We start from the raw sequence: 15,876 nt of genomic DNA, 5'->3' as shown, positions 1-15,876 counted from the left end.
ACTCAAGTTTTTCCTATATAAAGCTCCATCAAACAAAAGGTTTGTGTTTGATATGTCATATTAACTATGATAGGATTTTATACAGTATGACTTTGATTGTTATTTAGTATAGTTAATACATTGCGTCAATTTATCCATGATATAACCCCATTAAACACCAAAACATTGCTAACGTTATTATTAATTTTTTTTTATTAGATTATATATAAAGAAATTTGACGCGTAAAATATTTTTTTTTTAAAGAATGAAACTAGAACAAACAACAACTTGTATTAACTTCATCTTGCCCCGGAAATTTTGGGGACTTAACCTTATACTTGTTCACTTCTTTATATTTTCAGAAAAACAGGGCTAAGCTAGCCAGTATCGGTAATAAAAAATAAAAATAGAGAAAAAATTCTAAATGGCTTGATAATTAGTTCGAAATATAAAGAGACTTTAAATATATATATATATATATATATATATATATATATATTTATTGACTTTTGATCTTTATTTTTGTGAGATTGATTAAATTAGTCTTTCTATTAATATTTTTTCTGTATTAACGGACTAAACTTACATAACATGTTAAATTGTTGATTTATCCATTAAAAATTAAGGATTGATAGATTCTTTTTTGATAGGAGTCTCATTGTCTTTTGAAGATAATTGTTATGGTTGTTTAGTTTATTATTATTATTATATTATTATTATTAGTTAAATTTACAGTATAAAATTAAAAAATATTAATTGTTTTTAAATTATTTTATTTATAAAAATTAAATAAAAAATATATTAATGATTAATATATTACATAAACATGTTTTAAAGAAAAATTATTAAAAAAATCAATTTTACAAAATTAAATATGATATCAAAAATTAAAAATGGTATTTTTTATTAAAAATTTCATGATCTTTCAAAAAAATTGTCAAGAAGGGGCTAGAATGGATATTCACCCAAAAAATATTATCATGAGAAGAATCAAAGCCCTGCTTATTTTTTTTATTATTAATAATATTTATTGAGAAGAAAACATGTTTGTCTATTATGATAGAAACGTTCCAGCGATATAATAGTAAAATATTAGTGTGACTAGCTATCCGTTCATCGGTATTGATTACTTTATTGTCACACCAAAAAATAGCTTTCCTTATTCAAGTGGCAACAAATAAAGGTCTTGTATTCACATGAAATTATTAACTATATTCCTTGCATTCCATCATCACCATGCATATTCAAAACACATATATGTTTTTATTCATCACCTCATCACTCCCCTATGCATAAAGAGAAGAGAGAGAAGAAGTAGTAAGAAGAAGCTAGATGTTCTAATTAAATTTTTTGAAGATCGATCTAGGGTTTCTACTACTTTGTATCTCTTGTTAAGTGTCAAAGCATGGAGGAGGATGAACAATTATTATTAGGTTTTAAGTAGTGGATTTGGTTCCATTAATTGACCTCTAAGGTCAAAAAAGTCAACCCCATTTCTTTCTTTGTTTTTTTCCCTTATTAGTCTCCAATTAAGTATGGAAGAAAGCCATGGATCCCAATGTTCCAAGACAAGCCCTTCAAACCTTGAGGAGGAAGAAGAAGACGACGACGACAAATACGAAATCAACAAGAATAATGGAGGAGGAGGAGGAGGGTGTTCAAGCAATAGCACAGTGGAAGAGAATAGTAATAATAATAATGATAAGAAAAAAATAAGGCCTTATGTTAGATCCAAGTTTCCAAGGCTTCGTTGGACACCTGATCTTCACCTTAGATTTCTTCATGCTGTTCAAAGACTTGGAGGTCAAGAGAGTAAGTTCCATATATATATTATTCTTACTTGGATTATTTCAATTTTTGCTATATTATTATTTATATTTATTATTATTATCTTTCTTGGGAATAGGAGCAACCCCAAAATTGGTTCTTCAATTGATGAACATCAAAGGATTAAGTATTGCCCATGTTAAGAGTCATTTACAGGTAATTAATTAATTAACATAAATAAGTTTGGTATGCCCTCGTGATTATCTCTTTATATTTAGTTTTGAATTTTAATTTATTCTTAAAAATTAATGGTTATTTTAATCTATATATTTTCTTAGCATATCCTATCTCATTAGCCTGATTTAATAATTCGTTGCTTATTTTCTTTTCTTTTTTAATTTTCTCAGATGTTTAGAAGCAAAAAATTGGATGAACCAAATCATCAAGGTACAAAATGTTTGTTTCCGGGCCCCTTGCATAATTCATAAACTTATAAATGCATGTTAGTATTATTTATTAGGGTTTCCAATTAATTGCAATTAGTCCTAATTGTATGTATCACAGTATTGGCCAATCATCATGGTAGTCGTCTTATGGATACTGGAGACAGAAATATATATAATCTTAGCCAACTTCCAATGCTTCAAGGGTATAACCCAAGCACAATTTCATCCCACAGGTACACATGTATAATCTAGACCATAGTTATATATAGGTTTAATTATTTTGTTAGTTTTTATAATTTTATAAAATTTGTAATTAAATTTTTATATATATATGTATATTTTAATTTAGTTTTTATATTATTTTTAATTTTATAATTAAGTCATTTTCACATTAAAAATATTAAAATTAATAAAATATTTTTTCAAAATATATATAGTCAAAAATTTAGTTAGATTCTTAATTGTTAGTACCTTTAATTTGTAAAAAAAATATTATGTTAATTCTAATAATTTTTACGTTGACAAAAATCTAATTATAAAATTAGAAGTAGTATAAAAATCTAATCAAAAAAATATAAAAATCTAATTATAAATTTAGTAAAACTATAAATACCAATAAAATAATTAAACCTTATATATGTATCTTGGTTGGTTCTCTTATCTCTTTTACTTATTAAGTACTTATATTAAAGCTGTATTTATTAGTAAGTATTTGAAGTAAAAATATAAATACATTAATAGAAAATTAAGGTAGATTTGTTTTGTGTCTTTATTTTTTATTTTTAGTATATTCTATTTTGATAGAAATCAAAATATTATAAATGCGTTTGATTTGTATTTTTATTTTAGTATTTTTTATTTTTTAAATTTTATAAAAAATAATAAAAATAATAAAATTTTATTTTTTATTTTTAATTCTACTTTTTTCTTTTTGCTTTATAAAATTATAAAAAAAGAAATAAGTGAAAATAAAAAAATAAAAATATGAATCAAATACACTCATATTATTTATATTTTTTTCACAAAATTATAAAAACAAAAAATATGAAATAAAAGAAAAATAAAAACACAAACTAAATATACATATTTCTATTTTAGTTTTCAGCGAATTAAAAATAGGTCAAATTTTCTCTTAAATACTTTGAAATTTGGCCTTAATATTAATCAAACTAGTAACAAATTGTCTTTGTTTAATTTTTTACAGATTTGGATACGGGGATAATTCATTCACAAGTGCCTATGAAAAAATGGTGCATAGACCTTTCAATTGGGCTAATAGCATCTTCCGGGTTGGTTCTTCTTCCAATTTTATTGAGCAACAACAACAACAACAACCAATAATAACAAGTAATAGTAGTTTTAAAATCCATGAACCAAGAAAAGATGATCATGAATTCCTCTCATTTGGTAGTAATAGTAGTAGTGCACATGATCAATCTCTATGCACTAAAAGATTGAGCAATAATAATAATGTTGGTCTCACCCCATTATTATTATCATCACAAAATCCAAGAACACAAGACAATAATAACAATCATAACACCATCATGCCATTGAAAAGGAAGGCATCACCATCATCATCATCATCATTAGCTACTGAAAAAATTGATTTGGATCTTTCACTAAAATTGAACTCAAGGATAGATGGTGATGAAGAAAGAAGAGTGGAATTGGAGGATCATGATAATAACAATAATAATGATGATGATGATAACAATCTATCATTATCTTTGTACCCTCCTATTCAATCATCAACCTCTAATAATCTTAGAAGCAATAATAAGTTGAAGGAAGCACAAGATTGTTGCAAGAAGCAAGGGAAAATGGCTAGTACCCTGGATCTGACTATATGAATGAGACAAAATAATTCTCAGTGAGATCTTGAGGTACTTGTCAGAATTTTAATTTATGCATTTTTATTATAACCAGATTCTTACATTAACTCATCATCTGACATAGTTGTATTTTTCTTGTTTCATTTGTGTTTAATTAATTATTATGTACTATCAATTACATGCATTAGATGAATCATATATGTTATTATTAGTTATGAAATTATCTTTAGAAATATGTTTGGTTGGAGGTAAAAATAGAATAATCTTTTTTCTTTTTTTTTTTCAGATAAGAGAATTTTTAAGGTGTAATATTATTATAGATAAAACTATAATTTCACCCAAAGTTTTAATTTTCTAAATTGAACATACCCATCTATAAAAATTCATATGAGAAAACCCAGTGATACAAAAGAATGAAATTAGAGTAAAAATCCCAAATATATATATAAAAATGTTCCTTTTTGCCTTTTTGGTGAAGCAGAAGCAAGATCAATAATGGATTTGGGGTAGATTTTCATTTTTTTTTCGTTTTGCTAAATTCTATATGTTTTTATATGGTAAAGTTAAAAATTTTAAATATATAGGTTACTAGTGCAACTAGAATCTACATGCTTGGCTGGTAGATCAAATGTTTCGAGTTTTATTCTCAATTTTCAATTCTCAAAAATAATCAAAACTATTTTATTTAGAGATGTGTGTTTAAGCTGCGCAACATCAGATTTGATTCTGTAAGTTAATTATCAATGATGGCAAGCATATGTTTTTTACCATTTTATTGCTATTACTTTATTTGTATGCATAAAAAAATATTACGTGTATACTAATTTTTAATGATTAAATTAGTTATTAAATATTTATTTATGTTTAAATATATGTATTATTTAGTAAATTTTAATGTGTATTTTATATTTTAATATAAATTTTTTTAAGAAATTAACACAGTTAATATTTAATAAAAAAATCTAAAATTCTTAAAAATAAAAATATTTAAAATTTAATTAAAAAATTTAAAATTAACAAAAAGTTATTTTAATAAATTTAATATTAAACTTGTTTGATAATCTATTATAGTATTAATTATTATAATATTGGTCTTAATATTATTTTTTAATATATATTTTATAAAATAATTAACTTAATAACTATTTTTTATATATACACAATATGTTTAAAAAAATAATAGAAAATAGTAGCTGGATAAGAACAGTTGAATATCACGTGCATTGAAAAGTAATCGTCAAAGTTCAAAAGGGGGTACTAAAAACAAGAGGATATAAGTATAATAATTGTTTTTTCCCCTTAGAAGTGCAATTTCGTTTCAACAAACTTCAGTTACATTTAATTTTATAATGAGGGGAAAATTAAAATAGAAGTAAATATTTTTCATTTGATTTATTAATTTTTACGACTACACATTCAGATTCATTATTATAATAGCATTATTTATCTTTAAAGTTATAATGTGTTTCTATTATATCACATTATTTTCTTTGGTATTGTATTCTTTTTATTACTTTACAAAACTATATTTTATATTTTTTCTAACAATAAACTGATTAAGATGAAGTAGAAGCTGAAAGTAGCTAGTTTAATAAAATAAAAATCGGATAAAGAAAATAATAACTGCATTTAAAAGAATAAAAATAGTTAACAAAAATTGGACATCAAATATCACATTAGGAAACCAGATACATATTGAGTTGATACATCTTTATACATGTACGTTAGGGTGTGTTTATTTACACGTATTGAACATTGAAAAAAGAAAATAGAGAGATAATTAAAATTATGTATCACGGGTGAGATATAGATATAAAAATTATATTTTTAAATATAGAATTGGTATATTTTGTGTTTTTTTTATAGAAACTATACAAATATATTAATGAGAAACATAATTTTATTTTTTATTATTCTTATTATTTTTTATAATTATATTTTAATTTTATTTTTTTAAATTTGTGTGAAAAAAAATAAAGGTATGATTTTTTATAATTTATTTTATCTTAAATTTAATTTATCATCAAACAAAATATAGAATTACTAACTTTTTGTATCTTTTTTCTTTTTAAAAACAAATACAACCTTAGGTACATTGAAGACACCAACATTCCAATATTAAAGAATAATAACGCTAGTCGAACTATATAGACACTGTTTTTTCATATTGATCTCTTTTAATGTGAGTGAGTGAAAGTTTAATCACTTTTAAATTAAAATTTTAAAATTTATATGTGATAGATGTTAACAATTTAACAATAATTAACTTCTTATTTGTTCTCTTTACAAATTTTTTATTTTAGAACTTTTTTTTTTCAATTTTTATGCAGTAACATTAATTGAGAAGAATTCAGCGTATAAATGTTTTTCCCTTAAAATTAAAATCAAACATTTTAATTAAAATGTAAAGTATATAATATTTTAACTAATTTCACATGTATTAATATATATTTCATAAATGTATAAATCACATGCTTCTATATATTTATTACGAGTAATGATAGGTAACAACCAATTTTTTTTAATCAATATGGGTAATTTTTTAATTATTTATTTATCTTATATTCTAAGTCTTAAATAATAAATATTTAATTTTAAATTTTAAATTATAAATCTAATTACAATTAATATTGGCTAACTAAAAGTTAGTTTCGTATATTTTTTTATTTATTATCATTCAGTTATGCATTCTGCTTAAGACTATAAGTGAACCGAGTCGAATTAAATTTGAAAACCAAATTTAAGTTCTACTCATAAAAATTAAGCTCAATTCATTTATAATTGAATCTGTTCATAAAACTCAAACTTAACTCATAAAAAACTTACGAATTGACTTAAATAATAATATAATTTATAAATTTATATAAATAAAAATTTATGTTTCTATAATCATAATTTATGTCTTTTATTATAATCATATATAAAAATTATATATATGTATAAAATACAAAATATTTATTAATATAAAAATTATAACAAGTCATATATATATATATATATATATATATATATATATAATTGAATTAATTTATAAACTAATTAATTAAGGTTATTAAAGTTTAAATTTGATAATTTAATATATGAGTTTAAATTCACTTAAGTTTAGTTCACAAATTCATAAACAGTTTATTAAATTAATTAATTCATGAATTGATTTGGCTCACTTTTAACGTTAATTCCGTTTAAAGCCGATTATACATAGTTCCGCTGGAAGTCGATCGATTATACATAGCTTCAATAATAATCTAATGAAATATATATACAGAGAGAAACAGGCAATTTAATTAATTATACTTTACCTGTGAAGACAAGATATTTTTCCTTTTAGAAAATTAAATTGCAAGTTGCATTGGGGCTAGGTAGTATAATTTTTTTGGGAAATTATGAACAGAAATATAAATAATTAATTGAAAGATTTGAAGCTGCTCACTTGCATATTCTCGACCTGATTTATAAGCTAATTAATCCTTCCTAACTTCGCTTAACACGATTTCTTGCAGAATCTATACAAAACATGTTTACATGAGAAATGAAATATATATAATCATGTTAATCGTATATTAAAATTAATTATTAATATAAAATTATATTAAAATATTAAATATATATTAAAAATAAATTAAATTATATATATTTATACATAATATATATTAATTAAGTTTAATAGTTAATTTTTATATACAAATAATATTTTTATTATATATATGTATTGGAAAAACCAATTGTTTGATTACTCTTTCATACGCAATTTATATTTATAAAGTTTCAGACTAGATAAAAATATAACGATTTAATGTACAAATGTATATAATAATATAAATTAAAATTAATGTAGTAAATACTTTTAATGGTATTAATAACATGTAGGAATAAAAGTATTTAATGCCATTTTTATAGATGATACCCATTTTTTTTGAAATTGAAACAAACATTTAATATATATATATATATATATATATATATATATATATATATATATATATATATATTTGCTATCAGTATCTTATCTTCAAATTCGATAAGTCAATAAAGATTAATTTCATAATCCATCACAGATAAGAGTTTGGCGCTAGTTAATGGGTTGCTACATGCACAATATAAAATTCAAATTCGGAATATTTATTTACAAGTTGATTGACAAATACTATATATATATATATATATATATATATATATATATATATATATATATATATATATATATAACAGATCGAAGATAACACATCTCAAAATTATTATCTAGAACACGGTTGATCTAATCTGATCTGATATGAATCTAATTATAAAAGAAGTAAAAAAAAAGCTCTTTCTTATTTCAATCTCAAAAAAACATAATAAGTAACTATATATAACTGAACGACACGAGTAATAAAAAATTATATTAAAAGAGCATTCTGATACATAAATATTCTGCGTTAACACATATTTCAAAAAAACTAAAGATCAATCACACACATTGATAATTACATCAATTTCATAGTTCGAACCCATAATTTTAAAGTCACATGAAAATAATTCAATTATTGCTACAAAACTTCCATCTCATAATATAAAGTTATATTATCATAGAATAATTTACCTAAAGCATAAGTTTACAAAGTTTACGATGTCAATAAATTCCTCAGTGTACCTATTCATCTTAGTCCATGAATCAACCTCTTGAGTATGATCAGCCACATGCTGATCAACATAATTATAATCATGATGATGATGATGAGTTGCAGCCACAACAAGTTCATGATCAAGTAGAAATGAAAGATTAGGATTTTCATCTGTCCTCAGCACATTATTTGCTTGAAAGAAAATTTCACAGAGTTCATTGGCATCAGGTTCATCGCCAAAGACATTTGAAATCTTAATCTTCAGATCCTTATTATTACAAGACATTTGGAGTTTTAAAAAAATATATATATAGACAATAATCAGCAAGACTTTTGAGAATGTTATTCTCAAAGATATGAAGGAGTTGCAAACCTATATTAGAGACTAGAAAAACCTAAACGAGAGTTGAACATGTGAATCCATAAGACATAGACATAGGTACCTTTTTATAGTGGTTTATATTTTATAATAAATGGTAAGTGTAGGCATACACCAACTTTTCCGTTGACTATCATGAAAGTGGAGCGTGCGTGTTTTTAATTTGCTTAATCAAATTTGACCTCATAATATGTTATAGAATAATGGTTATGGAAAAGTCTAGGGGTAGCAGTTTTGTTGAATTTTGGCCAGCATGTAATTAGCAGAAAAATATAAGTTATTAGATGAAATTTCACATCAATCTCACATTATTAAATTATCATTGATAGTTATTTACTAGCTACCAATCACAAAAGTTACTGACCTTCTAGCATTGCTCATTATGTTATACGTATAAGTTTTTTTATAAATTAAGTTAAATAATAAAAAAATATTAGAAATTAATAAATTTTATAATTTATAGTTATTAATTAATTATTATTAATATTTTTAATAGTATAAAATTATATTTAATAATATAAAATTATTTATTTATTTTTTATTAATTAAATACTAATCAAATTTTAATAAAAATACTAATTTTTTAAATTTTTTCGTAATAAAATTTAAAATAATATTATTATAACTGATTTTTATTATATAAAATTAATTTAATTAAATTTAATTAATAAAAAATTTAAATGGGTAATATTATTCATAAATATATATGTCCTGCCTGCCATTTAAGAAATGTGTTAAAAACGTATCTACTACCAAGCATCCGGTAGTTATAAATTTAAATATAGATTGCAAATGACAATCTTAAATAATTAATGCATAATTTTACTTAGATTAAGCTTAACTTTTTGGGTGCACATATTCATGGGATAATAGTAAAAAATTGCAGGAGTTTTGAGTGTTAATCTCTAAACGAAAAAAAAAAAAGTATAACTATTGCTTATAATATTTGGGGTTTGTTTTAGTTTCTTCCATAATATCTTTTACAATGATACTATATTTATACAAAAAATTAGTTACCAATCAATTATTATGTATATAAATATATGTGAGATCTCATAATTTTTTTATCATACTTCTATAAACTGTTTAATTAATTATTTATCTATTATAAATTTGATTATTTTATTATGACAAATTTAATTATTTTAGTAGTTGACTATTTAGTTAAAAAATATATAAATTAATGTGTATAAATACATGTCCATACATAAAACTTGATTTAGTGATTTATTTTGTGTGTGAACAACATATTTTTGTATTTTTTTATTATATGTTTATCGCTAATTAATGCTCTCAAAACGTTCTAATTTTGTCATTTCAATAAATAAAATCTAAATGAAAAACAAAATATAAATATAAAATTAATCCAAATTCTTATGAATAAAATTAAAATCACCGGTAAATATCACAAAAATATTATTTACTTATATAAATTTTAAGAAAGTATGATCATAACTATTAGAGTAAATATATATTTTAATTGATCTCTAAAAATTTTAGATAAGATATTTTGATATTTAATAAATTTTTATTATTTTAGAGGTCGTCGAGACAAATTGATTCTTCAATAAGGAGGACTAATTTATCTTAGAAAAATACTAGAAAACTATCAAAATTTATTATTTTTAATTATTATTTAGTTATTAATTCAATTTCTTTAGTTTAGTTCGTTTAATCTTGTAATCTAACAATATACTTTATCTTATACTTTTAAATATTGATGACTAATTACTGGAAAAAAATAATAAATTCTGATAACCCTTTAACATTTTTCTTTATCTTATAGTGGTATTTGTTAAGGATATAATTACCTTCTAATAAAATTTATTAAAAATTTATTTGTCTAATATATATGCTAAGCGTTTTATTGTAAGTAATAAAGCTATAAAGGGACTAAACTATTTGAGAAAAGTAATACTTATTAGAAATTTATAAAATAATAAATTTATTAGAGATTAAAATATTTTATATGAAATTTACGGAGGACTAATTTAAATATATTCTCTAAATATTATTATTTTTATTTAGTGGTGATGAGAATTAAGACCATTCCGAGATTTCAGTTGACTAGACTTAACAGTAAACACACTTTTAAGGTAAGTGTTAAAAACGCATCTATTACACTGGATTCTATGACTATAAAAGTTTTGAATTAAATGTATAAGATATCGTCTCATTTTTTTCTATATGAAAAAAATGTTGCTGGTTTTGCTAGAAATAGAGTTATTTAGTATAACTACATATGGGTAGATATTACAAGGAGAGCAGGAGCAACACGTATGGGGCGTACTTAGTCAGCATGTGAGACACGTGTTGGTCACACTATAAGAAAAAATGTCTATTGGCATATTTTTTTGGCCAAAAGTGGTCAATGACCACGCTTTTATGAGTGTGGCGACTGATTAGTAATTTGGTCACGTTTTTTTCCACGTTTTAGAGAAAAATAGACACGCTTTTATGAGGGTGGCGATCGATTACTGATTTAGTAACACTTTTTTTGCCACGCTTCAAAAGTGTGGCCATAGAGTAAAACAGGCACGCTTTTAAAGCGTGGCTAGTTTGTCTTTATATGGTCACATTTTTAAAGCGTGGCGATATCCTTTAATTAATTGGTTACCCCAAAAAAGCATAGCAATAGAGTTCCCACCAAAATTTTTTTCCAAAGCCTTTAGTTTTTTTCCAAGTTAAACACTTTAACCCTAAACCTTCTAAGTGATAACCCTTCATCATCACCCAACTGTCAAACACACCCTACCCAGCCCTCTCCACCCAGCTGCGGACTCTTCACTGTAGATGAGGACCCTTGCCATCCCGCTGCGCTCTCTCCCAGCCCTTCATCTTCATCACTGCTATGAGAACCCTCACACCATCCCTCTCTCTGAGCCCTCTGTCGCACCCTCTCTATCGCAACCCTGGCACCCTCAACGTAAGCCTCCTTCTCAGATTCGCAACCTCGCACCCTCTTTTATAACCTTCCATCAGCGTTGCCCCTGTTATTGTCCACCATGTGTTTGATTAAATGTGTGTGAGCAATGCAATGCATTTTTAGAATACTGAAAATGTCTCTAAGTTAGATACTTATTCTTGATAGTTAACGACCTAGATTTAGATTGTTTTTGTGAGCAATCGCTTACTTTGCATCTTTACATACTTATTTGGAACTTGGCATCTGCTAAGTAATTCTTATTCTTTTGTTTTTTTGGATCTTATATGTTTTTTCTGAACAAATTTATTATGTTTATTAGTAATATACATGAAGTTTTTTATATGTCTAAACTTGAACTTGAGTCTTGAAGTGATAAATCAGTGAGTGAGGGAGGTTTTTGAAAAATATTAAAGGTTACATATTAGTAATTAGTATTTATTTAAATTTATCTTTTTATTTCAAGCTTTTGGTAATTGTCTATTCATTGCTACTGGCGCTGCCACCTCTCTTGATTTGCTTTCACTGCGGTACTATTGCGGTACGGATTTATTTTCTACTATGCAATGCTAGTTGACTATCTTAATTTTAATCTACACGTTCCACTTATATTAATTTTTAACATACGAGCTACTTTAATCTTGCTAGTTGCTACTGTCCAACTTTAGTCAATGAACGGAACTAAACATTTTTCAAAATTTATTGTGTTTGCTTGCTTGCTCTTAGTTTACTTCCTGAACTGAATCTTGTGTTTCCTTGTTTGGTGAATCTTGATGTCACATGCTTATTCATGCAACAATTGTTAGAAAATTGATTGATTTGTAATATAATTGATAACCTTGAGTCCTTGATCATCTTGAGAAATAAAAAAATATGATTCTGATGAGATTATTTTAATTTGTGCTCTTGGAGCAGCTGCCCGCTGGTAGTTCTGCCCCTTTGCACAGCTTACATGATTTTGGAAATTTAAGCGAGACTATTAAGGTATTATAATTTTTTTTAATAGTATATAATTCTTTGTGAAATGTTTAGTGTGATCAATATTCATGTATTTTCTTTGTTTTGTGCAATTAACCTTGAGAAATAAAGAATGAATTCATGATGAATTGGGATGGTCTGCGAACAAAAGACAAAAAGCATGTACTTGTTCTCGCTGCTACAAATAGGCCCTTTGATCTTGATGAGGCTGTTATCAGGAGGCTTCCAAAAAGGTAAACATACTATTTTAATATCTTATTCTAGGTGCTAACTTCAGCCATTGGCTCAAATTTTCAATGGTTATGATTTTCAATGGCTATTGATTTTTGAGCTTCACTTCAGTTCAGATGTGTGTGTTTGGTTCCGGAAGCTTTTTTTTGTTCATTTTTAGATATTTTGTATTGATTGGAGACTAGTTTTGCTTTCTAATCTTTCTCCCATATTATTCTTGTCTTTTGTATGAAGAAAATGAACAAGCTATATTTGATGCTATTCTCATCGAATCCTTGGCTTCTCATATTGAGCAGTGTCAAAGATCTGGTCAAGATGTTACATGCTGATGCCAAGGAAGGGCTTTCAGCAGCTGAAGTCCTTAGTAAGTTAGTAAACTTGTATTATGTCAAAAGTGGTTTATATTTTATATGTAAGTGTATTGCACTATTGTTTATAAAGTCCAGCTACCTGTGTGTTATCTACTTCATAAATCTCTAATATTATCTTTAAGATCAGATTTATTGGAAGGATAACAAAATCAGCGAAGACTGAAAAACTGGCATGAAATAGATTTAATTGTGACACAAGAACTTTGCTATATAGAGGTAAGCTTGACAGGAAATATGCTAAAATTGATACACGCTTAGACATTCTATTTGTGGCATTGTAGACAACATAGTTCCAGCCTTCTTCTGTATTGAGAGAAGCTTAAGATTTTTATTTTGATTCATTATGACTGCTTGCTATCATTGCAGTCAATGCAATGTTTAAATTTCATTTGTCAATATTTTTATGTGATTTTAATGCATACTTTTTACTAATGCTTCCTTGATGCTGGCATGAATTTTTTTTACATTAATTCAGTTAATGAAATTATTTAATGAGATGAGATGGAAATTTTCATTTGTTCACTTTGCTATTAGAAAAATGTACCTATATTTTTTATTTGGGAACCTAATGTATGAAATTGAAATATGCATTTAGCCTCTAGTATCTGAATTTTGATGCTATACCGTTAATATTAATATGTTTAGGTCAGAGGTGGCCAGCTTTGGGGGATTGATGTCTACACATATGACTCAAATCTTGCTGCAGGTACGTATTATTATAAAAAAGGGCTACTAGTTTTGATTACTAAGTGACAAATTTGACATGCTGAAAATTAGTACTGATTTTGTGATTTGTTGTATAGTTCTCATGCTTACAGGTTATTGTCACCCAACAGCTTCTCCACCTCAGACAGCTATACAAGAGTTACGTGCAACCATTCGTGTGCTACAAATTAGTCCGGATATTGTTTAGGAATTAGATTAGATTTTTTCTAATATAGAATTGTAATTTTTTTAAAATGTTTATTTTAGAAGTTGAATTTATTTTTTCTTAAATGTTTCATTCATATTTTATTATGTACATAATTCATATAAATCAATGAAAGATTAGTTTTTTAGTATTTTATTTTATTTAAAAGATTAACTAATTAATATTTCTATTTTATTTTTTATTTTTTATTTTTTATTTGAAAAGGATTAGGCCACGCTTTTGAAGTGTAACGACAAGTTTTCACTTTTCGACACACGTTAAAAGTGTGGCTGTATGTCTATTTTTCGGCAGTTTTAAAAGCATGGCTATAGGGTTATACATACAACCACATTTTTAAGTGTGCCAATAGATAAAAGTGTGGCAAAAAGTAAAGCGTACCAATAGATCAAGAAAAGCGTGGCGATAGATCAACCGGCATGCTTGCAGATGTGACCCTCTCAAAAGCGTGCCAGTAGCTCAAAAAGCGTGGCGAAAGGCTATTAGCATGCTTTTTCACACTTTTTGACACACTTTAAAAGCGTTGCAAAAAGCTTATTTTCTCGTAGTTCCACATGGCAACATCTAAGGCAACACGCAGGGGACGCGTTGCCCACGTGGCGACATCCCAGGTAACATGCAGGAGGCATGTTGAGTGCTTTGTCTGTATAAGGCAAGGCTCGCTACCATTTTACTTCATTGCAACAGGAAGAGTTGTTTGTGTATTGGTGGTGTGAAAGAGGGTATCACGAATATGATAGTATATCACAACGGTTAGATTATACGAAATACTCATAAGCGGTTGAGTTTTACGTGTGAGAATCCATTTTCGTTTATGGTTCTATGCACCATGACGTTCGTGGAGCTACAGTATGATCTCTGTCAAAGCATAAAGAGTGATATCTTAAAGAGAATCAGCAATATTCTGCAACAGAATTCCATTATTGTATTTGATAGCTTAATACAGTTTGATATTATGCCGACCATTGATGAAGCAAGTATCCTGCGTATGTAAAATTCTTCGGCAGACTCAGGTGCAATAGCCAAATATTGAGTTGTATGTTGAGTTTGAAAATATAGATGTAGATGGGATTCAACATGATTTCAGATATGGAAGATAATATAGCTGAAGTGTACGAAGGAATAAACAGTGATAGCAAAGAAAACTTCGAAACTACCTACAAAGCCAGCGAGAAGGACGAGGATGGTGATGTGGGAGTTGAGGCAGTAGTGAAAAATATAGTGGTTCCACCCGCAGTCAATCAACTGATGGACTTTCTACCTTTTATGCATAGCTTGGATTTTGACAGCATGCATGCACCGGAATTTTTCGAATATGCAAACATGGGTATGTGAGGAGTGAGTAATATATTTTCCTTTATTTATATTTTGGATAGATCAACGAGTGACAATTTTTTTTCTATAGATGTTGCTGATGTTGAGGACGATGAGTTCAGG

The 15,876-nt window shown here is 25.9% G+C and overlaps 2 protein-coding genes across 3 annotated transcripts; both read left to right on the top strand.

Annotated features, from left to right (window-relative positions):
• The first annotated feature begins 1,187 nt into the window (after positions 1-1,187).
• Positions 1,188-4,264, top strand: LOC112750830 (uncharacterized). Its single transcript, XM_025799698.3, has 5 exons — positions 1,188-1,792; positions 1,887-1,963; positions 2,155-2,194; positions 2,312-2,426; positions 3,398-4,264. Exons 1-5 carry the CDS (start codon positions 1,516-1,518, stop codon positions 4,044-4,046), a joined length of 1,158 nt encoding a protein of 385 aa, XP_025655483.1. The 5' UTR covers positions 1,188-1,515; the 3' UTR covers positions 4,047-4,264.
• A 7,377-nt stretch (positions 4,265-11,641) lies between these two features.
• LOC112719969 (uncharacterized) lies at positions 11,642-14,572 on the top strand. 2 transcript variants are annotated; one of them, XR_003161967.3, is made up of 6 exons: positions 11,642-11,934; positions 12,847-12,915; positions 13,021-13,142; positions 13,437-13,727; positions 14,157-14,217; positions 14,315-14,572. XR_003161967.3 is itself a non-coding variant. In XM_025770741.3 (6 exons), exons 1-5 carry the CDS (start codon positions 11,860-11,862, stop codon positions 14,183-14,185), a joined length of 363 nt encoding a protein of 120 aa, XP_025626526.1. In that variant the 5' UTR covers positions 11,642-11,859; the 3' UTR covers positions 14,186-14,217; positions 14,315-14,572. The 2 variants fall into 2 exon arrangements, 1 of the variants encoding a protein (XP_025626526.1); XM_025770741.3 differs by having other exon boundaries at positions 13,437-13,504.
• Positions 14,573-15,876: the final 1,304 nt, after the last annotated feature.

The sequence above is a fragment of the Arachis hypogaea genome, chromosome 2 (assembly GCF_003086295.3).
Source record: "Arachis hypogaea cultivar Tifrunner chromosome 2, arahy.Tifrunner.gnm2.J5K5, whole genome shotgun sequence".
Taxonomy (NCBI): domain Eukaryota; kingdom Viridiplantae; phylum Streptophyta; class Magnoliopsida; order Fabales; family Fabaceae; genus Arachis; species Arachis hypogaea.
The sequence above is the reverse complement of the archived record's forward strand: the minus strand, read 5'-3'. Positions and strand labels throughout refer to the sequence as shown.